Raw genomic sequence first — 24,610 nt, 5'->3', positions numbered from 1 at the left:
GAACCAGCCCAAATTCTGACCTTGAAGCCGTCTGCCAGGCCCTCACGTGCTCCTGCATCCCTGGCTCCTCGGGCAGCCACCTTGGACTTCAGGAGAGCCCAGGTCTGCACCCCACTCAGTGGCGGGGCCACTCCCTCCAGCGGATATATTTTCTCCATGTCTCCTTTCTACATTTTTCGGGACTCTTCCTGCTTCTAAATTCTCAGTTGCTATGTGTATCAGCATCCTGGGGCTGCTTCACAAAGTACCACCAACCGAACGGTTGAAACAGCAGAAACTCACTGTCTCACAGTCCTGGAGGCTGGAAGTCTGAGATCGAGGTGTGCGCAGGGCCGTGCTCGCTCGGAAGGCACCAGAGAAGGATCCGTTCCAGGCCCTCTCCTACCTTCTGAGAGGTCCACGGCTGGTGGCCGCATATTATCCATTCTTCGCATACCTGTGTCTCCAAATTTCCCCCTTTGTGTAATGATACCAGTCATAGGGTATCAGGGTTCCTGCTACTCCAGCTTGACTTCACTTTAACTGTATCTGCAAGACCCCATTTATAAACACGGTCACATTCTGAAGCACCGGAGGTCAGGATTTCAATGCGTGAAGTCTTTGAGGACAATTTTCAACACATAACAACACCACAGTTTCTTTAACTTGTGGAAACACTGTTCCTCATTTAAAATTTTTTTCTTTATTCCTTTGTTCACTTATTCATTCAACCCATATTTACTGAAAGCTCATCACACGTCAGACACTCTGCCAGGCATTAGAAGAAACAAACAAGAGTGAAAGGACTTAAGGACACACAGGTGAGCAAAGACGGACATTCCTTTTAGACTCCTCAGTACAAATTTAAAGAGGATGACTCAGGTTTTTCCCAAGACTGCTTTAACTGGTCAAGATCTGCCCGATTTTGCGAGAATCATTCATCTAACTCACACATCTACAGATTTCCTAAAAGTGCCTGTTGCTAAATTTACCTATAATCGAGGAGTCTTTTGTACTGATTTCATCATTCGTTATTTGTAAACTGTATTTTCGTGAACTTTGAGTCGACCAGAGGACTCATTTATTTAAGTTTTAGAATCCATTTACCATGTTACTGCTTAGCTGTGAAACTGATTTTTGATAAAGAAAGGCACTGTAAGAAAAAGAGTTTTAAGCCCCCTGAGGAGGAATCCTTCTTGGAACTAAAACATTCCGCCTTTTCCAGAGAATAAAGAGTGAGCCAAATGAAAAATACAGAAGAAACAGCAGGAGGAAGATGTTTTCACCCAACTCCTGTTACAGCAGAGTGGAGCTTTCCGTCTCTGAATAAAGTGCACTGGAGAGGTCTCTGTTCTCTCTGTGAATGACCCCGAGTGACCTCATGAGATAGACTCTTTCTTTGCTGGGGGGAAGTCACATTGAAGGTTCTAATGGTTTGTTTTCAGAATGACAGCCTGTCCAGTGATGCCTTGAAATTCCCGTTAGGTTTAGTGTGTGTGTACACGTGTGTACGTGTGTGTGCACGTGCAAAGTAAGAGCTAATGTTCTCTCACCTTAAAAATTCTGCCTCCTTTCTACTGAACTAAACGACACAGCACTCAGTAACCTCAACGTCCTTGTCCTCTGCACAGCACAAGTCAGGCTAGGACTGGGTCTCCTGGCTCAACTCAGACTCTGAGGTTTAAGTGGTAAAAGAAAGTGTTCTCCGCAAACCCAGCTGTCTGCGTACATGCAGACTTCACAGGCCTCAGTGTGAGGAATTCAGACCGACTGTCTCCTATCGGGTCGTGCTGTGCACCACGTGTGTACTTGTTCAGTATAGTCATCTGGTTGGATCCAGCAGCTCTGTCCCCTAGGCAGAGACTGGGGGCAGTGTCTGCCATCTGCCGATGACTTCAAAATCACCAGTGACATCTAACTTGGTGAGCCTCAAGCCAAAGATGGAGAACGGAAGGCAGTCATGTTGCACGCTGTTGCCCAAACCAACACACTTTTTGAAATGGTCTTTGAAAGAGCTGGAGTCTTGGTTGGGATCTGGAGATGTGGTGGATGTCTGAGGAGTCATAAATTTCAAGGTTAGGATCACTTACATACACACACACACACACACACACACACAAACACGCACACATGCACACACAGATGTATACATATGTGTGTATTTAAACACGAAAAATAAATATTAATTTCAACCCCAAATAAGACTTGCTGATGTAGTTAAAGTGAGTTCATGTAATATTGATTTCAGGGGCCTAATGATATTTTAGGTGACTAATATTAGCATACTTTTGAACATTCACAACGCTCCAGGCTACCTTCTGTGTTATCTAATTAAATTAAAAAGCTGTGAAGCACTATTAAGTTTTCAATCCCCTTTTAATTGCATTCTAGAGCTGAGAAAACAAAGACTTGGAGAAATTCAGGCACTTCTAGCTGAAGGTTCTACAGCTAGTCATTCTGGAGCTGAGACTCAAACTTCAGACCACCTGATTCTGAAATGGGTGGGGCTTTCCCCACTACATAACTCGGCTTTAAAATCTCTTTTAAACATGAGGTCCACAGACATCCAAGGGGTTTGTGGATGGAGTTCAGGGGGTCCGTGAACATGGCGGGGAAAAGTGCATCTTTCTTTTCACCCACCTCCAACTGAATGCCAGCCCTTATTTCAGTTATAAATGTTCGCAACAAACCTTAGCAGTATTAGCTCTTGTTTTTGTTTGGATTTATGCTTATGTGGGACGGAAGAAGAGGGGTGAGATTTGAATAGTGGACAGAGAAAGCAGAAAGGTTACACAGAATCCAGGTGATGGGAATCCAGGTTATACATATTTGTAGCCTTTAAATAAGTGGTACTAACACATGTCAGAGAATCAGAATTACCTTTAGAATTTGTTAAATATACAAATTCCTGGACCTCACTGTCCTGAAATTTTGATGCAGAGGCAATTTCTGATCATCTGCACCATGATATGCACACAGAAGGTACACAATAGGGGTTGAAGGGGATGGATGGATGGATGGATAGAGGATGGATGAATACTTGAATGAATGAAGGAAAAAGACAGTAAAAAAAGAAGCAGGAGCCAAGAGCGAGTGAGGCTGCTGACTGCAGCTAAGGGCTGTGTTCTTGAGGCCACACTGCCTGTCACTGCCTCTCTCCCCACCGCCCCTGCATTCCCACAGAGTTAAACTCTGCTTAATGCTGGAAAGACAAATTATTACAGCGTCTCAGGAGTGCAGGCAACTGTCAGGAAGCCTCGCATTACTGGCAACTCTCCCCCAGACGAATAGAAACTGCAGAAGATGAAGAAGAAAGAAAACGAGGGTAAGGCTGGGGTTGAGACTGAACAGACCTCCAAGACTCCTGCTCACCACCTTTCCGTTTCCTTTGCCAACTCCTCACTCACCTCCAGAAACACTTTAATGGGTTGAAGGACAGTGTTTTAAGTGTATTTGTTGGGGGAGGGAGCGATAGGTTTTCCCGAGAGTAGCTTCAGGCTTGAGCACTACTTTCTAAGCACTGTTACTGAGTACCGTTTCTGCCCGATGACATTTTATTTATTAAGCACATTTGTTAGTGACAGTTGAATGGATTTTTCTTGTACTTACACACCACATCGGAAGTAAAAAAGGAATGTTCTCTGACATTCGTCTCATGCTCTATTTGATATTTATTGGAGCCAGACTAGAATCTACACATGTTAAAAATAATCACCTCATTACGAAGCCATTTATTGCCAGTCAAGCCACCTTACTTCCTGTAGAGAAATAACATGCCGTGTGTGCAAAGGCTACTAATAGTGGCCAAAAAAAGGAAATAAAACCCCAAAGAGATGATAAGAGAAAGCAAAGCCACCACCAGCCCTGAAGCTCACAGGTTCTCCTAGTGACTACTGGAGTTACAAGAGACGTTTTGTATTTTAAAAACCAAAAAGCAAATACTCATGTATGTCTAAAATGGTAGGTAAAAGGAATGACCCTCCACCATCACTTATATACTTAAAGGATTTAGTTAATAAAACAGGGCACCATGCTGTTGCTTCTTAATTAGTGATATTTTCCTTCCCTCTGGCTCAAACTCCAGCAAAGATAGGGATTATTTAACCCCAAAATGTCAGGTTTGATGTGGATTATGGATATTCTGGGTAATGATATTAAGGACACATTTCTTGGATATTCTTAGAGCTGAAAAAGAAACGTAATGGGGTCCGAGACACACGCCCAACTTTAGGGGGGAAAAGAGCAGTGCCTGCCTGTCACATGCGCTTCCTGGGGAAGCAGCCCCACCCGCACCTCCCGCCACTAACTGCCATGCTATTCCCAGAGTCACAGATAACTGACCTGCAGGTGGGGAGTGAGTCCAAAGGCAGACAGACAGACAGCTTATAAACTGGCCTGTGACCTGTAGCCTAGCATCAAACAAGGGGCTGAGCCAATGAGAGTCATCCTCTCAGAATTCCAAAACGTGCACCGTCTCAGTCACCAGAGAGAGCTGAGCCCAAAGGGTTACGACTTGGAGAAGGACGGTGGGGGGGGGGTGTATCACGTGTATTGTAAACTGACAGCGTGAAGGAGCGGAAACTGAGCAAGACAAGGGAGCCGATGGCTAGAGAAGAAAAAGTGGGATGAGCCATCAGGAAGAACAGCAAGCCACGGCAAGGGCAGTGGAGGCTCACTGTCATCCTAACACAGCAAGAGAAGCCAATGTATGTTGATGTGCAGTGTTGAGAAAGCACCAGAACTTTTAAAAATAAGCGGCTATTTCCTTATTGAGTTTTCCTCTTTGCTCTGGTTGCCAAGGACATTCATAATGATCACGTTTAGTCACTGCAGAGTTTCTCAGGCAACAGATTTTGCTCTCTCTCTCTCTCTGACTTTTGATTATGACTTTGTTTTACTAATAGCTGTTTTTGGTCTTTTTATTTCTGGTGCCTTATTATTAGCAGCCTACATCTTTTTTGAGGAGTAGACAGGATCTGAAAATATCTGCAAAATCAGAAGTGATAGATTTTGGGGTTTTGTTCGTTCAACATATATAGCACATAGACCTGGAAATGGGATGTATTTATTGCTTAAGCGATGCCATGCCTTTCAAAATAAAAAAAAAAGAATGTTTATTTCCTCCAAGCCACGTGGGAGGATTAACATTATGTAGTGTACAGAGATACAGAATCATTTTAAGGAAAGTGTTTTTTTCCCCCTTCTTCTTTCTCCTTTTGTTCTTATGTTCAGTCTGTTCACAAGGGATTGATCCTTATTCCCAGCCAACAAAGGTAAATCTGCTAGCCCGTGGACTCCACATTGTCCTGCTCCAGGTTGGGGTAGAGAGCAGCTGTGGGTCTGATCGCTCCCCAACGGCAGCATATGCTCACAATTGCCCTCCAGGAGTGCGCCTCCGACAGCTGCATTCAGAGTGTTCACAGGAGCCAAACGCGGTCCAGCCTTTAACATATTAAGAAGTAACCAAATCATCAGGGTTTCATACTTCCCTGGCACCGTGCAGGTTACAGACCTTTCTCAAAGGGTAAAAGCTTATGCTGCTTTCTTTAGTTCAGCAATAAATATTTATGGGATTACCAGCCCATTGTAAATGGGATAACCAAACGCATTCTAATGCAAAACTGCTGGCTGCTTATCTAGCCGTTTGACAGAATGCAATTACACGACCAATTCTCTTTTTTGTGCCCTTCTGTCACTGCTCCCTGAATCACTCATGATGGACCCCTGGTAGGTGTTTTTCCCCCAACTTTTCCCAGCATCCATTGTAAACAAGGTTAGACACATCCACTATTGTATGTTATCCCATAAGTTACTCTGTTAATGTCCTGATATGAAAATATTTTTTTTCTACTGCCACAGAGACAATTTCTATTGACTGTTTTCCCCCACCTACAATATAGGTCACACTTCCCTATATACTGTTTCTTTGTACACTTCATGTCTCTCTTTTTGTTTTGAAAACTGGACATTTTAGATAATATAGAAACTCTTGATTCTTCTTTTTTCCCCCAAAGGGTTGTTGTTTTCTTTTGCTTTACATTAACTTGTCTGAGCTTAATCTTGGTATGTAGCTTCTCAGGCCTCTGTTCAGTTTTTTTTTTTAAACCTATTTTTATTTTAGGATCCTAGAGGTCACCACTATGTCTGCATAGCTTAGGAGTTGGTCAGTGATTGGTTAGACATTTGCCCAAACACCTAAAGCTACTAAATCTCCTACCATCTGCGGATGTGTCTATGTGTAGCTTGTGGGGTACATCCGACATTCAAGCAAGATGACCCCCAATAATTCTCTCCTTCTAGTATTTTTGCCCTTATGTAACCTACTCCTCCTGAGAGTGGGCAGCACCTGAGACTTGCTCTGAACAATAGAATATGGCAAAGATGTATGAGGTGATGAGATGATGAGATGAGATGATGAGACGTCCTTCTCATGACACATTTCACTACATGGCAAAGTGATGAGATGTAACGCTCATGATTATTTTGTTACATAAAACTGGGAACCTGCACATGTGCAGGAGAGAATCTAAGGGGTACAAGCTCTCCAAACACCCCTGGATGACTGGGTGACTGCACACATATGGAGGACATAGGAAAAAGAAAAATCCAGAAAAGATTTGAAAATTGGTTGAATCCTCTTCTCAGCACAAAGTCCATGTCCATTTCCATGACAGAACTCAGGGCAAGGGCAAGCATCCCATGACCGTAGCTACTTCTTCTTTCCAGATTACACCTCATGGGGGCAGAGAGTGTCCTAGGTCTCGGGCAGAACTCTAAACCTCACCTACAGCTTCACAAGGAGGAGACAGAGCCAGGCTTTTTGCCTTAGGGACAAAGGGATCACGGCTAATAAACCCGCAACTGCTGCCAATTCAAATACAGAATCTTGTCGGCAAAGCACTAATCAAGAATGTCGGTGATGTCCTATGAGACAAGACTGCAAGATGGGTTGGAAGGTAATCTTCCTGTGACAAGCCAGAAGAGTGGGATGTGAACGAAGACTAGATACTCTTTGATACTCAGGAGGCAGAACTATAGATGGAAGTTCCAACGTGATGGACTTTGGATCTACAGACAAAAAGTCATCCTGAAACCTTGGAGCAGTCCAATGAGTGGGGCTGCCTGGAGGGGTAATGAGCTGCATGTTCAAGCAGAGGCCACATCACCATTTGTCAGGGATGCCACAGATTCGCGCTGGCCAATAGAAACATACAGTGACATGCATGTGACTTTAAATTGTCTAGTAGCCAACAGCCAACCAAGGTGAGGCTGGTTTGGGTACGGCTTGATCTGCCTGTCTCCCTCTGTCTCTGTATGTCCTTCTTCACAGCTGGTTTTGCCTCAGGTAGTCCCTCTCCACACGGTGGCTGCCTGTATCTGCAAACGCAAGCCCTCCTAATTCAGCACGCTTGTAGGAAAGAAGTGATATTTCCTAAAAGTTGAGAATTGTTGAACTGAGTCCCAAGGACCAGCTTACCTCACATGACTCTCCCTGAACCAACCCCTGGGTCCAGAGGAAGCAACATGCTGATGACACTTTCTGGGCCTCGCGTCTAGCCCTGGAGCTGGAGGGTGGTGGGGGCAGCCCCGCCCGGCCGGAGCCCACCTTCACCGTGTAGAGGGCGGGAGTGGGCGTGTGGCTCTCTAACTGTGAGGCAGTGGATGTGCTGTTATCAGAGGCTGGGGGTGTGGAAGCTGGCCAGCAGAGACAATAGATGTCTGCTCTTTCCCGCTGTGTCCCGTACGTGCAGGACACAGAAGTCCCACAAGTTGAAGACGTTGACTTCTACGAAATCGTGAGATAGTTGAGCAAAATCTGCAGATTGACTCTTTAGAACCCTAATATCTTTCCAAAACATATACTAAGTGAAACATTTATATCTATTCTGCCTTTTGCTTTATGGATTAACAAAGTATCCTTAATAAGCACAGTCATTTTGGGATATATCTGAACCAAGTTTGATGCCCCCTCCCCAATGGCTGACCACAGGAAAATGGATAAGATGTTTATGTTGTGTCCCAATTTACTCCTACGTAAATTAGACAAAATAAGGTCTACTCTGCATTACTCTTGAAAAGATTATGCAAGATGATATTTCAAAGGAAGAAGCCAAGCACATAGTATACACCCAGGAAATGATAGCTATGCTTTTGTTTGTTTGTTTGTTTGTTTTGTGGGGGAGACAATTAGGTTTGTTTATTTATTTTTATTTTTTTTTAAATGGAGGTCCTGGGGATTGAACCCAGGAGCTCATGCATACTAAGCATGAACTCTACCACTGAGATACATCCTACCCCCCTGATTTTTTTTTTAATTATTATCATTGGTTTTAAAATCCTTTGCAGCCAAGCCTTACAACACGGTTTTCTATTTATTTAGATTAATTTAACTGCCTAATTAAAAGCTGTTGTGTATCCTGAAGATTTTAATTGTTCATGTTTCATTGTCTGCATGGCTTCCCGATTATCTTTGCTACTAAGTAATAATTATGCATTGCAAATATTTGCTTGAATTTTATATAAACCAGTTTTAAATGAAAGAGCTATTTACATTAATCAATTTAAATAAAGAGCACCACTTCCTCGCAGCTTTCTTGCTACCAACTTTACTTTTAGTCAAATGTGAACGGCTAATACTGCACTAATTTCTTTAAACCATTATGAAATGACAATCAATTTAAGTGCCATTAGAATGGCAAGACTTTTCCATCTGGGAAGGCACACTTTCCACTTCCAGATGGTGCTCCTTTTAGGCTAACTATATCAGCCTTGTGATATTTCTGGAAGTATTTCTCTAATAATTAAAACTATTTAAAAAAATCTATGTTTCATTCCCATTATTTCTTATGTCAAGAAGAGATGGAAGCTGCCAGTGAAGCAAAGTTCCTGGACTCTCCCATTTTGGTAACTAGCAGCATCCCCTACCCCACTGCTCAAACCCAAGCCCCAAGCTTCGTCTTTCTTCCCTTTCCTCACGTGCCACGTCCTCTCTTCAGCAAGAACTGCTGTGTAGACATTTCTAGTTCTGTTGCTACCACCCGAGTCCAAGCCACCACCTCCTCTCATGTGGTCTATTGGAATAGCCTACAAATTAGTTTTTCTTATTCTGTTCTTATTCTCCTCAGATCCACTCTCCAAGCAGCTACAGACTTGCTTTCCTAAATACAGAGCACGCCCCTCTCCTGGCTGAAACACAGTAACAGTTCCCAGCGTTTTGTAATCCAACTCAAATTCTGTACCATGTCTTCTTTAACCTCTACCACTTCTCTGACTTCACCTTTCATCACTCTCTCCCGTATTTTCCAAGTTCCAGCCATGTGAATCTTTCTGTCTCCTCTGGAATATTCCTAGACCCACACTTGAAATGACTTCTTTTGTGTCTCAGCTCAAATGCTACTTCCCAGGACATGTCTTCTCCGGCTACTCTGATAAGTAGTGACTAAACCAATTTGATCATTTACAGTCTTTAAGTCCTTTTGTGTGTGTGGGGGGGATAGATATTTAGAGGAAGTCAAGGGCCAAAGTTTTTCTCTCTCTCAAACTGGCTACCAGCAAGCAAGCAAAAACCTGTCTAGACTCTGCCACATGTGCACCAATACTGCAGTCAGCACCCCTTTTCTCAGGATTAAGACTGACGTCTCAGCACATGCTAAGCAACTGATACTGGAAGCACTCTCATAGCACTGGATTTAAAAAAAAATCACAATTCTAATCATTGTAAACGTATCAAATGAGATAAGTGGAAAATACCAGAAAGCCATACGCCATCAACCACAACAATCATAACATAATTTGATGATTGTGAAGTGACTTCAGGGTAGATTTCATTTTAATATAAAAAGAAAATCTATTGGGAATCTTGTCTCGCTGGTGTGTTACACGAGGAAAGTCAGAAATCAGCAACTAGTATTTTTGCTGCTGGAAGGCTGAACAGTCTAATCAGGACAATGTGTGCAGGGGCTGAGCTTTGAATGTTCACTTAGCTGAGATGCCAAGGAGTTCATCTATAAGTGATAAGTATTTTAGGTGTGTATACTTTATTCACTACTTCCCTTTAGTGTAAGTTTTTACGTGTCAGTTCAGCTCCATATCCAATAAATACTTTCACGTTGCTATTCATTTGAATTGGAGTTACTATGGAGAAATGACTTTTTGATTCTGACAGCTTTCTGCTGCATTATAAGAGCCTGTACATCATACCATCATTCCACAAAAATGGCTTGGCAATTTTCTATGAATTTTTTTTTTTTTAAAGTAAAGGAATCTGTTCACAGAGGAAGGGTTCTAGAAAAAATGTTTCAATATTAAAAAAGTTAATAAGAACCTTTAGGACCTAGGATATGACAATAGAGTACTGTTTCACATTAAAATAGACTGAACAATTTTAAAAGAAAATTTGCCACATTTTTAAAAAATTCAAAGATTTAAACATATATATTTTGCCACAGTTTCATATGTAACTGCCAGGAGAGTTAAAAACAAACAACAACAACAACAACAACAAAACCCCCAAACAAGACCAGAGAACAGGGAAAGGATAATCTCTGAAGAAAAATTCCTCAGCATTGAGGTACAACCTCTTTGAATTCAGGGTAGAATTTTCCTTTCATTGAACTAGAGCACGGAAAGATCTTTGGAGTTTTTTATTCTAGTCTTTAGTCTTCCTTGAAAATTTTAATTCAAATACGTTCTAAAACCCTATTTTAAACCATGCATATTTATACGCAGGTTAAAGAACAATAATGAATGAACTACGTAAGTGAGGGTGAGACCACTGCATCGCGCCTCCCACGGTGGCTCTGGGCTCGGCCACATGAGTTGCTGCCAGGGGGACGATCGCAGGCAGGACTCTCAAGTAGAGGCTTGGTGATGCTTGCACGTTGGGCTCCTCTGCTTGGAACCCGGCTGCCTTGCTCTAAGAAAGCCTGTCAAGTTTTCTTCGAAGAGAGAAGCCATGTGGAGGAGAAAGTGGGGCAACAGCCGGCCGCAGACATCTGAGGGAGGGCTCCCTGGGTGTCCTAAGGCCATCAGAGCTCCTGGCTGAGAGGCTCGTGTGAGACACCCTGGCCAGTGTCATGTGGAGCAGAACTACCCAGCTGAGCCCTTCTCGAAGCCCTGACCCACCGAACTCTAAGCAACACATTGATGTTACGTAGTCACAGTTTGGGGTGGTTTGTTACAGAGCAGCAGGTAACGGATACAGTAAGTGACAGCAAGGACTCCTAAAGTCTCTCTGGAAATAATTCCAAGGTACATTCTCCACTGCCAAACGCCTCCTAGACATCTGTCATCTGTTTATTTATTATTAAGCCTGTATCTCTTATTCTGACTCTAACCAGTTGGCTAGAAGAACTGAGATGGCTGACGTATGTGAAAAGGATTGTGAGAACGGCTTTATTGCTCATTGACTCAAACAAAATGCCACATCTTTGTTGGATTTCAAGGAAAGAGCATTATTGATGATGGATATATATTAAATGAATTGCACTCTGCAATGTGATCAAATTGTGGGTGGGACAACCAGGTACAGAGTAAATATCATTAAGGAACTCCCAGCACATGAGTCTTCTGTAGTTCAATCAAGCCACGTCCCCTCTGTTTCTCTATATGGAATTGTACCCTCACAACAAATTTTAGGCACTAAAACGTGTAAGACTCTCTGGAGGAATTTATTTTCTCAAGGAATCATAAATATGAGGTTTATTAGATTGAGAAAGCCAGCGGGTATGTTTGATCCTTCTTTCTCTAAGTGTTCATTCACATAAGGAGCTAACGCGCCTTAGGAAAAGAATGCACTGGAACTAGAAGCAGTAGCAGAAGCGTGTTAGAAGGGAGGAGCCAATGGACAACGCTTCTGGGGAAAAGTGACACAATCCCACTGAATTTTGTGTGTTCTATCTCAAGTTAGAAGCCATAGCGACTAACTGGTTCTAAAAACAAAGTGTCTGGATGCCAAGAGGAAAAAGATGCAATCTGTCATTAAACATAACGAATGCTGGGATAATAGCGGTTACTATCATTGTTCCATGTTCTTACCTGTGGCGTTATCTACCAGGGGACTGTGGACGGAAGGGTTAGATGTAAAATGCCATTACAGAGAGTCCTGATCAGACAAAGACACGAAAGAGGTACTTACAGAGAGGAGAATCTGAACAGCACTGTGGATGACCTCCAGGTACTGGAAGTCGACGATGCAGCCCGTGACGGAGACGTACGTGTAATCGTCCATCATGCCGTGTGCTGACGGGGGCAGCACCCTTCGGACACAGCCGGGCCCGTGTTCCCGCCACCACGACCGGTGTACAGAGATGTTGAATGTCATTAGATCTGTATCCTAGTGGGCAGGAGACAAGAGAGCGAAAGGAGACCATCATATCATATCACATCTTTGCTCTTCACATTAAGACGAATTCAGGAGAGATGAAATTGCTGAAATGGTTTAAATTTCAAGTAAAAAGTGACGAAAGACAAAGCGAACAATGGCCACATGTATCGTATGGCTAAGTGGCTCATTTTTCACTGGGGTTATAATTATTCAACGTGGAGATAGAATTCTTCCAATAATAACATTTTAAGGTTAGCACACATCAAAAATCCAGAGATGATACGTTTATTTAAAAAATTCATATGCTTATTTTAAAATTATTTTGTCTATACTGAAATTTTCTTCTGTGTTTTCTTCTTGCTTCATTGTCATTAGAATTATCCTCATGGGCTAACATTTATTGCCCTTAGTGTTTGTGGAGGGTCAGCTATGAAGGACTAAGGTTATAATGCTTTTGTCCTAAACAATGGTTTGAAAAGAATACATGAGGAACCAAGACTCTTGACTCTCAGATAAATTAGAGATTACGGCCACCCCTGTGGACACCTGAGGAGGTGTGGTGATGGAGAGAGAGCAAGGGTGCCCACAGACCACAGGCCAGGATGTGGATCTGCAGGGAGCCGTGGATATAGGAGCAGCTGGTCGATTTCCCAGCCTCCACTCCCATCAAGCTCACTGTCGCTAGTGCCAGGGGGACATGCGGAGTGGGCACCACTTTTGCTCAGCCGCCCAGGGGCTGCCTGCTGATTGTCCAGGACAAATGATGCTCATCTGTGCATTCCAGTGCCCCTCGGAGGACCATCCCCACCTCAGTGGCATGGAACACTCCTAAGTGTCAGAAATTGAATTTGGAACTCTGAAAACTTAGGGGAAGCTGGTGCAAAGTGGAAAGCCCTTGAACTTCTAGCTGACCAGCGTGAGACCCGCCCGGACAAGGTCAGTGGAAACCCCTCCCTTGTTATCCTCTGCTCTGTGTGGTACCTGCATCTTCAGATGAGAAACATTTCCAGTTCACATTAGTAGGCAGCTTTTCCATGGTTTTAGATTTACCTCAACACAAATGATTCCAAGAATCATTATAAGAATGCCTTTGATTAGATCAATAATAAAACATTTTATATCTTTTTTTTTGGGTTGTTGGTTTGCTACATATATTCTGTTACCATCACAGCTACAGCATTTTATGGATAATAAGACATTTTCCATCATCTTTTTTTTTCTTTTTTGGTTATTAGTTTGCTACATGTATCATTTATACTTACCCTCTGGAGAGAAAATATTACAGAAAAATAATTGCTCTTGTGAGTGAATTCAGTTTAACACAAGGCAATTTACCTGCAGGCAAACTGCACACTGCTCCCTTTCCTGGCCATTAGATTTAATCTCTGGAAGTTAGCCTTGGTCACTACAGAAGAACTATGATTTCCCATCTTAATAGAATTCATCAGGTTCAGGATGAACTAGCATGATCTCAAAATTCATAGCAATTTCTGTTCTGGAAGTGTCCTTACCCAGTGGCCTCTTCTATTGCAGGGCTGTAAGTTCCTTTCAATATGACTTTGACTAAAATTTATATTACCCAAATAAAACAAAAGTGAATTTAAGAACTAATGGTACATGTTTGTTACACTCATAAAAATCTCTCAGTGTGGTTCTCACTTAATTTGCTGGCACTATAACATATTTATAAACTGTATTATTTTTTGCAATGGCTGTATTAAAATTTGAATGAGAACATCAACAGCATCAAACTATATATAAAATTCTAAACTCTTAATTAAATTTGGAATAAAGTTTTATCGTAAGTTTGTGTCTGATTTCTATCTCCTTCGACAGTTAGATATCAAACATTAAAAAAAAACTCAACACATAATCAACTCAGTTTTGCATGAGGCACATCAGAGGGAATGCAACTCAGAAAACCACAATTTTTTTTTAAATAAAAAGAACTAAATAAATGAATACAGAAGATCACTTATTTTCTTGACTCTTCCGGTTATCATAGCAAAGCCTATAGTTTTGAAATACATGGTTTAGTGTTAAACCATAGATCAACAAAGTGACCTTAAAAATAATTATGAGTAGCTCAAATGTCATTTCTTTTCCATTTCTTGGCATTAAATATTATCTGATAATTTAAGCACACTATGGTTAAAAAAATTGACAAGCAATGTCTTTGCCATCAGAATTTAAAAGATGTAAATAATGGTGTTTGTATTTATGCAAGTGTGTGTGATTACCAAAGGACAGTTGGTAAAACAAAGAAAGCAAGGAGAGAGAGGAGAAACATGGGAGGTGTGGGGACTGCCTGGGAAGAGACAGTGTCAAGGCCAACAGGAGGAAGAATTTCAGGGCAGTTGGTCACACCACGGTCAAAAAGCCTCCTAAAACAAAACATACACACAAACCAACAACAGTGAATTTGCAGATCTGTGGGGCAATACCAGGAGAGTGCTGGGAGTGAAAAAACGGATTTCAAGGAATTGAGGGGATTGAGACAGATGATTTGATGTTTTTTCACGAAGTGTGGAAGTCAAGGTGGTAAGAACATGGGATGATGGCTTCAAGGGTGCACAGGAGAACACGAGTGAACATGTGGAGAATAAGATACTGGCTGTATCTCCTCACACTCCCAACCTTATGACTTAAAATTACTCCAGAATGTCTGCCCTTCTCTAAATAATCTACTCAGGTAAATATTAAATGTTTACAAGCCCCTTCGTCTCATTAGTGTGAATCCCAAACTTGTTCCCATTTTCTTCGAATACTTGAATTTTTTAAAAAAGAGACATTTCCAGAATGATTTGAAATGTTCATTAACTTGGGTATGCGGACATGCCTGCCCACATTATTTGCAGTAAGTGTAGCCACCGTATTGGAATTAGCTCACGTCCTGAAGAATTCAGTGTTCACTTTCTATTATAGTAGACCACTCTATAAATCTTCATTAATCAAGGAGTTACTCACTCTTATTCTTCTTTGTTCTTTTAATCGTCTGCTTTTTTGTATGTGTCTAATTTAACTTTAGCTAATCCTCTCTATTGCTAGAAATGGACTCCCAACCTCTGATAATATTCATTTTTCTCCCCTTTCTCCTTAGTTGTGGCTCAAAGGGTCACTGAATCCAATCTTACATGGCGATCCGCTTTTTGTCTTTTCACTTTCTTTGATCATAAGCCAGCCCAGCTGGAAGTGAAAATGTGACCCTGAGGAGAAGTCCACATGTATTTAAGGAAATAGATTTCAATTTTAGAGTCGGCTTTGAGTTTACATTTATATAATAGAATTCATGTCAATTGAAACTTCTTCTGAAGGACTGTTCATCTCAGAATAGGAACTGGGAAAGTTGAAACAACTTTCTTACATTTCCAATTATTTTCTTTTCACCGAAGCATCAAACATTTCAGAGCGTACTGTAGATCCATGTAACAAGGGACAAACACAGTGCTTGCTAGTGAGGCTTAAGTGTTTGGAGCCCATAATACAAAGACTTAGTGTCAGTTCAAATATCTCAACCAGTGTATATTATTTTCCTACATCAAAAGCAGCTCTTAGAGACAGGCTTAAAAGGCATCCAAGCTTCCATTGGAAAGTGATTGCCATCTGCCGTTGCTCTCTTACAGAATCCTTCTGCAAGCCACCCGCACATCATGACGGTGTCGGCCTGTGCCGCTGGTGCCGAAACTGAGGAAGGTTTGCAGAGGGGGCAGTGGCCATTGATTTTGATTTTCTATTTCTTACCCTTACAACTAGGCATCGCTGGGGCTTTTCAATTGTCTACTATTGATCAGGGGCCAGAGGCAGAGCTAAAAGTAATCAAGCCTTCTGTCTTCATTCTTGGGCTTTAATTCCCTAGATTGAGCCATTTTGGGAAGCCCTGAAGTCTCATCCATCTATTCAGCAGGTACTTATGGAGTTTCTAAAACGAGTTATGCACTGGGATTTAAGAGTGAATGTAAGATCTTATTCTTGCCCTCACGGAACGTATATTCTAGTGGAGAACACAGGCAATAAAGTAGACAGAAATACTTATACGTCTTAAAAACTAACATAAAGGCAATAACGTGGTGGAGAGTGACTGGGATGAGGAGTGGAGTTATTTTATAAGAGATGGTCAGAGAAGGCGTCTCTCATGGAGGGTATTTGGGCCAAGACCTGTTGGATGAGAAAGAACCAGACACGTGAAGATGTGGGGAAAGTGTCGCGTGCAAACAGAACTAACAGGAGACGTAGGAAGCAAGCCCTGATGAGGAGTCGGGATTTTACATAAAGTCCAGCTGGGAAGTCAAATCCTCGTCTCACCTGCTTTGCATTTTTAAAAAGATCATTCTAAGAACTGTGTAGAGAATGGATTTGACTGGGGCAGAGGTGGAAGCCAGTTAGGGGGGTATTGTAGCAGGTAAGGAAAGGGGGCAGCCGTAGAAGGGGCAGGACAGGGGTGTGATGTATTTTGGAGGCAGAATAGCATGTGGAGATGAGAGGAGATAAATGAAGGCGACTCCAGCGTCTGATTGAGCAGGAGGGCGCCCATCTGCTGAAGGCAGTTCTCTGACGGAGGGGGCAGAGCCAGCCAGTTACTCAACAGCCAATAAGTCAACTGCTGGGGAGTGTGCACACCAGCCCCATAAAGGGGGAACACATGGGGCACGGAAGCAGTATTTATCTGTGTATTTATATGAATTTACCATTTTAAAACCATTTTCCTTATACGTGGGTTAAAACAAGGCATCACGCTAAAGAGTGTTAGAAAAGAGGATTTTCAGTGTAAGAGAAAAGAGTCAGTTATGAGATCAAAGAAAATAAATGTAAATACTGTGACCTGCAAAACAGTCTACTGTTCCTGTTGGTAACATAAATTTTAGTAATATATTTTAATCTGTTTTTTTACTTTAGAAACGAAAACGAAAATATTGCCTGTTATCAATTAGTCCTCAGAATGATGACATCAGTTCACTTAAACTTCCTCCGGATGTTATCTAAACAACTTTTAACATCATGCCCTGAGTTGTGGCTCTAGTGCATTCAGTCACGCTGTTAAGTATACAGTTTTTACTAAAATGTATCATGTTTGTGTTCATTTATTTTGTTCTGATCTTTTAATCCAATCAGTTGAATACCTTAGCCCCACAGTAAAAAGCACTTGAAAAAGTAACTATTGCTGAGTCATATATTTGTATTCATATCTGGGTTAGCTGAATTTTAGGATTAGTACAGTTTTAGTCTGGAAGTGTACATATTCATTGTTTCATTTACAGGATTAGTATACGCTCCTGCCTGTCAGTCTTCGAAGGTTTGGTACTGTGGGCACTTTCTACATGTAAGTACTGCTGGGAAAAAAAGTATGTGATGCTAACACTGAATGGAAAATATCAAAATGCACTCATGATTTAAAATTATTATATAAAATGTGTGTGAGTGTGTGTGTGTGTGTGAGAGTGGGTATGTGTATCTGTGCATGTGAGTGTGTGTGTGCGTGTGAGATCTCTGTCCACTGAAATGGCTTGGAAACAACGTCATCCCAGCAGCAGTGAGCGTCTCCGGTTTGTGCTCTCTGACACGCTCCCTCACTAAAGAGAACCAAGGTTATTCCCTGGAGAAATGCCAGATCCAGGTGTGGTGAAGGAAGCAACAAGGAAAGTGTGCAATATATCTTTGTGCTAGAAATTAAGAAAACTTTCACAAATTGATGAGTCATGTTAAAAGGACCTGGGGCCAGTGTGAAGGGTCTCCCACTGGTTAATGTTATGATCATCTGAGCATTAAAGAACAATGAGGCAGACCAAACGCATTGAATCAGTGAAGATCTGTGACTCCATAATGCTCAGAAAAGAAAGGCAGATATTAACATTTAAAGGAGTTTTTTAAACAATACCATCTCTGTGCTTTTCATTCAGTTTTGCTATGAACTGCTCTAAAAAAGGAAGTTTATTAATTATAAAAATCAACTTTACTTGAAAAATGAGTGATAAAAGGAAAGGAATTAGGCATTTATTGTGCCTTTCCAGCAGGAATTATGTATCAAGATAACCCAATTGATGAGGTAAAGTCTACCTAACTGGTGAACGCCAGGCGATAAATGTAGAAGGAATGAAAGGATTTTTTTTTTAATTACAAATTATAATGAAATTATTTGATTCTTATAAGGATTAGCAATTGGTTATTAAAAATTAAATAGTTAATTCAGGTAGTATCAAAGTACATAATACAGATTTCTTTTTTAGTGTCAAACAGCACTTACAGAATAATAATAATAAAAATAATAATAAATTTCAGAACTTGTGAAATATACATAAAATGATATTCAGGGAAAAATTTATGGCATTAAATATTCATAGCAGAAAAGAATAAAGGCTGAGAATTAATGAGCTAAGCAGGTAGTTCAAAGATTTAAGAATAACAAGTTAAGACTATATGAGAAGAAAAGATGTAGATACAGATTTGATTAACAAATGTATATTATGTGCCTACCCTGTGCTGGGATCAGGGATTAATCCATGAACAAATGAGACAAAATCCCTGCTTTAGTGAAGCTAACATTCTAGTATGAGAAGATAGACAACAAATAGAAGAAAACATGTAGTCTCTTTTGTGTTAGAAGATGAGTATTATATTTCAAAGAATGTAAAGTAAGGGCATCAGAAACATATAAAAGCAGAAATGGAGGGAGAAGCAAGATGGTGGAGTAGAAGGATGCTCGTGGCTCACCCTCTCCCACAAGTACACCAAGACTCACATCTACGGACCCACTCAGCCAACCAGAGCACCTGCCGAACTCCGACAGAACATCGCCCTCTTTGAAAGACAAAGAACCATATAAAAGCAGAAATGAATTAAAGATACAGTAGAAAGGATCAACAAAGCACAAATTTGTGTCTTTTAAATGCTAATAGAACTGACAGCATCCTGGTACCAGTGATCAAAGTTGCTACGCTTGTCACTGTCCAGGTGGCGTGTTTTCCCCTCATCCACAGGACAATGATCAGCCTTAAACAGAATAAAGTGGTAACATCCAGAAGTTTAAAATGGGCACGCCGTATGACTCTGCAGTTTTACCCTTCTGAATTTACCGAGCTCACGTACACACCTGTCGTGTTTTATGTTGGTTTGTCTACTGAGGTGCGTCGGGTTCATAGGGAAGAACCAGGGATGTCCCTGCAGAAACAGCCTTCCAAAAGCTGAGCATTTGTGCATGGAATGTCACAACATTTTTCAATGCAATGAAAAAAACATTTCTTACCAGTGATGCCTCAAACATTATTTGTAAAAGTATAATGTACATTCACAGATATTGACATTCATGGTATGTAACTGCTGTGGCTGATGGCACTAAGATTTGCCTACAGGTGATTTTTTCACAATAAGTACACATTTTGTTTGCAATCTATGAATTTTAAACACCTGTAGTTTACTTAGTTAATTGCCAAGCCCATTCAAGACATCTGGCTTCTCTGTCTTTGTGTTAATCAATAATTATTTGATTACAGTGTTATGCCATTTATGCTAATTAGGATTTTGAGACCATAAAATTGTGCTACCTTTGTGCTTCGTGCAGGTACTAATGTGTTGTATTTATAGTTTGCTGTAGTCATAATTCATGCATGCATATGCATGTATGCTCACATTTTCATTTGCACAACAGAAATTTTTCTATTCAGTCTGGTTTTTTGGGGTTTTTTTTGCTAAGTTTACCATCTGAAAAGAATACCCTTACTCATTTTTCAATTTTGGGAGGAAAATTCCTTGTTTGAGAGAAAAAAAATAGATACTTGTTTTAACAGGATAGAATCCTTTTAAAAAAATAAAGAGGAAAAGTCATATGGTCCTTTTAGTTGCTCCCTTGTTGAAAGGAAGCTGATAAAGAGGGCAGAATTGGTATTTTGACCCATGGATGTGGCTCCTGGTGTGGTTTAAAACCCTTTGCAAAGGAAGATTGTTTTTCTTAATTGCTTCCTTTGCTAAAATAATTGTGAAGCCTGGAAAGAGTTCTGATTAATTGCCAACCTGGATGTGGTAAAACCTCTCTGGAAGGTTCGCATCTATCACCATCCATCTCAAGTTGCAGAGTAACCACCTTGGACGGCTTGCAGGAGGCAGCCTCTAGGGATCCGGAAGTCTCTGAGACAATGACTCAAATACAGCTCTGGCTGGAGTTCCACTGTGGCAGTGGGATGGGTGTCAGCCCGTTCTTAACTGCGTTGGGGTTTCTCGTGTTCCATACAAGTCTTGGTGTGTGTACATATGTTCAGGGGGAAGGGGCTAAACTGAGAATAAAAGCTTACATCTACCCACAGTACTCATTTTGAGAATCTTGTCTCTTTTCATGTCTTCATAGAGCTCTTGCTATGACTGTGAGTAATCACGCCACGTTTGACAATGCTTCATGCCAACATTAGCTCTCTGTCCTCCATCTAAACAAGATTAGGTGTCACTAGCCACATAGTCCACAAATATTTAAGGCCCAGGGCCTCAAAGGAGCTACCTAAATAGTGAACACTGCTTATTTTATCACTGTTTAATTCTTTGAATGGGGCGGGGGATGCTATTTAAGGCTATAGTTTAACCCCAAGCTGAGTCATGGAAGGATCTTTCCTAATGTCCTGAGGAGCTCAGGGTGCGTCCAAACTACTAATTAAATCATATTAGAAAGTGAATTCTTACTAGTAATGATTAATCCCAATAATTGTAATTCCCCCAAATGAAGTAAAGACCACATTTAGCTCTTCCTTAATTAAAGATGAATCTGAAGTTTTCCAAAGAATATTTGAATCTTTTTCAATTTTCACACCATGGGGAGGCATATCAATGTCTGACTGGCCTTACAGAGAGCAGCTACTTTTAAAACATCCAAACTCGTCCAAAAGCATGCTTAGCTACACTTTCTGTAAGTACCTGAACGAGTACACACACAACTGAGAAAGCCTCTCCCCTTTGATGGTTCTGCTGCTAGCCGCCAAACAGCCCTCTCGCCACGAGCTGGGGTTATTTCCAGGGGGAATCTTGCCAGATGAAATCTTCAAGAGATGTGGGTAGTTATAGTGGCTACATCTTCTGCAGTGTCTGGAGTGGCAGTGGTGCCTGGCTATGCTCTGCCCTATTTCCCCTTTGTCTGAACACAAGGAGACTTCAAACAGTGTAGGTTTCCTCCTTGTAAATATATACATCTAGGTCATTATACACTTAAAAATCTCATTAGGTCACAAGATCTTCTCTGAGAGTGAGTGCACACATTTTTTTTTCTTGCTCATCTCTTTAACAGAAATGCTATCTGTATAGTCTTTGTTCTCTATTCGTCATTGTACCAAGAAATATTTTCATATTTTCTTCATGAGCACTTTATAATCCAAAGATACATAATCGATATTAATTATAATATATTGGTGAGTGCAGAACAGAGGTATTTAGAACGACTTTAATTCAGAGCCATTGCTGTAGGAAGTGACTCACGCAGTCTGATAGAGTTTATCTTTAAGAACGATGCTTCGAGCAGTTTGCCCATCAGTGACAAGGCATGGTGGCTTCTTATTCGTTATCTGAGGATAAATATTGCACATCAGGAGCTCTGTGCAGACTGAAAGGCACGGTGTGGGGGCTGTGGTTTGGGGATGTGGAGGGTGGTCCAATCAGTAATCAGAAGATTCCCACATGGCCCCTGTGGCTGGAAGATCTGATCAACCAAGGGTCCAGCTCTTTTGTCTCTGAGTCTGGGAGTGAGATACACAGTTTTTGAGGAAGTCTAGCATTTCCAAAGTTAGTTTGGAGACTTTCCAGAAATAGATCAAACAGGAGAAGATTTTTTTTCTTTTTACTGTCAGAACTATTCTTTCTTTAAAGGTCTGTTTCCTCGGTGAAGGGCAGTGCTTCTAAGGGCCCCGTTTGGCTGGGGAAGAAGGCCCCGTAGCCCTCAAGGGCAGCAGCTGGCCCCCAGACGTGGCAAGTGAGACTGAAAAGGCACTTTGCCTGCCTCCTCATCATAGCCTCACTGTCAAAAATAAAAAATCTCAATTTGGGTTGCAGGCTATTGGCTGACTTAAAAATTTTTTTTTAAACTTTTAATCAAAGGAGAATTAAAATAGAAGGACAGGCACTCGCACTCACTCTCCAGCCTTGGTCATGCCATTTTCCTTCACCGCTAACATTCTGTCCTTCCAGGCCACGCGCCAAAGAGCAGTACTGTAATACTCCAGGCAAGTTCCATAAAATTGCAATTTAAAAGTCCAGGTAGCTCCCTTACATTTTAAAATTGAGGTGGTCTTCAGCAGAAGATTATGCTATTTGGCACATCTGCCTCTATTTGGGGAAAGTTATGTATTTAAAATTCAGCTTCTAGATGTGAGTCTGGTGAGGGCTATCGGACCCCAAGGCAGACTAGGTCATGAGAAAGGCACTGGAATTGGCGAACATATGTGACATAAATTCTGTAAGGGCAGAAATTTCCCAATTATCCCCTCCCCACGATCTCACCCTTTATTAGAAACCAGCATGTTCTCTGTTATGTGGTCCTCAGTAGAGACTGGTGAGGAAGGAAGGGCAGGGGTACATGTGTACTGCGTACTGATGCATTCTGGGTAAGGATGGACTGACATCACATGTCTCAGAGTTACAGCTTGCTAACAAGATACAGCAGCTGCCTTTTCTAGTGGGCAGGCTAACGTGGGGAAGAACAATTTCCCTCCTCTTCTCACCCCTTTCCCCTTGTCCAGAATCTAAACAGTAGTTTCTCTCTGAGTCATCCAACAAATGCGAGAATTTTGCAGTAGAAAGCCAGGTAACTTGATGGCTTGGGCCATCATTGGCTTTGGGAAATAGTGCATGGAAAGGAGAGCTAGAAGGAAATAAAGGAGAGGAAATAAATGCTGCCATTGTCAAAGAAAGAGCAATTGTCTGGGCCAAGGAGCAAAGGGAATTTTATGGGGACAGTGAACTTGGAATCCATGGGTCAGAGAGCCATGCACTACATACAATTAATGAAAGACAGAATTTGAATTACAAGATAATAATTCCATTGAGAATTTCTGTAGCTATTTAATGATTCATAATATACTTTGGTCATTTATACTAACTCATGACCATGAATACTGCTCTCAAATTCAAATAGCTTGTAATAGAATGCACTACACGATGCATATTTCTTTATTAACATTTAGAAATAAAGATGTTCCTATAATTTACTGTGAATGTTTAAACATGTTAGGGCCATCATCTCATCATAAAATACCAAGAATTGTTATTGAAAACATTTGGGGACCATCTATATAATTATTCTCAGTATTGAAAAAAAAATCCCATTTTGGGGATGTATAAATTACAGCTTCTTAGTTCTATAAATATCCAATTTGGCCATAATTACACATAAAATGAGGGCTTTGGTTTATGTTTGTGTGTGAATTGTGGTAACTTTTTGCTAGGTCAATTCCTACATCTGATAGAAATGTATTCAGAAGATTTGAAAGCATGTCAATCAGCCCGTGGCATCAGTGTTGGTAATGGCTGAAACTCACCTGTCAGGCAAAGCATAAGACAAATGGATTATCTGTGGACATTTTGCTGAGACTCAATTGAGAACAAAGCCAGATGCTTAGAGTAAAAATAACAGACAAGATCTCAGCTGATTGTTGGACAGTGATTCATAGGACTAGCTCATCCCTGAACTTCTCATTGTGACCTAAAATGCCAAAGGCTAGTTCCCAAGAGAATGTAACCAGGTTCCCAGTCAATGCAGAGTTGCCAGTGAACAGAAGGAAGAACTTCAGTAACAAGAATATGGTCCATTTTCAGAATGCTAGTTACTTCTGACGGCTCTTAGATTTTTCATGGAGTGATGGCAGGTCTTCCCCACCTTTCTGCCTCACCCCTGCACCCGCTGCCACACATGCCTCTTGTCCCACAACTGGGAAAAGCAGAATAATGTGGAGAAGACTCCAAGGAGCTCAACTTGCATAGGAAAGAAGAGGGAACGACAGATTCCAAACTAGCCTTCTCTGATCTAAGTTTCCACATCACACACAGGTTAAACATTGCATTGGAAGAATTCTGAGGACCACCCTGTGCCTAATATTTAATGGAAGGCAATCAACGTTCTGATCTTTCTGGACTCATGAGGTGGGAGCAGCAGCAGCAGTGCCTCCCCAGTGACATTTTTCTACTGTCTTTGTCCAGACTTGGACACAGCCAGTTCATATCCAAAAGGACACCTATTTTTTTTCCTACTGTGAGTCCAGCTTTGTAACGAAAGCACCCCATGAACTCAGCATTCTACTGGCAACAAGAAGCAAATCCCAGTCAATTGAGAAACTACCACTATTGGCA

At 41.3% G+C, this 24,610-nt stretch overlaps 1 protein-coding gene across 2 annotated transcripts in view; it reads right to left on the bottom strand.

Moving 5' to 3' along the window:
* The window catches only part of NKAIN3 (sodium/potassium transporting ATPase interacting 3), a 411,817-nt gene that overhangs the window by 93,220 nt on the left and 293,987 nt on the right, over window positions 1-24,610 (bottom strand). For both annotated transcript variants that reach the window (XM_031441570.2, XM_031441571.2), the window contains exon 4: window positions 12,116-12,313. In XM_031441570.2, the coding sequence (XP_031297430.1) occupies window positions 12,116-12,313 (198 nt within the window). The remainder of the gene's footprint in view (window positions 1-12,115; window positions 12,314-24,610) is intronic.

This window comes from Camelus dromedarius, chromosome 30 (assembly GCF_036321535.1).
Source record: "Camelus dromedarius isolate mCamDro1 chromosome 30, mCamDro1.pat, whole genome shotgun sequence".
In the NCBI taxonomy this organism is placed as follows: Eukaryota; Metazoa; Chordata; class Mammalia; order Artiodactyla; family Camelidae; genus Camelus; species Camelus dromedarius.
The sequence above is the reverse complement of the archived record's forward strand: the minus strand, read 5'-3'. Positions and strand labels throughout refer to the sequence as shown.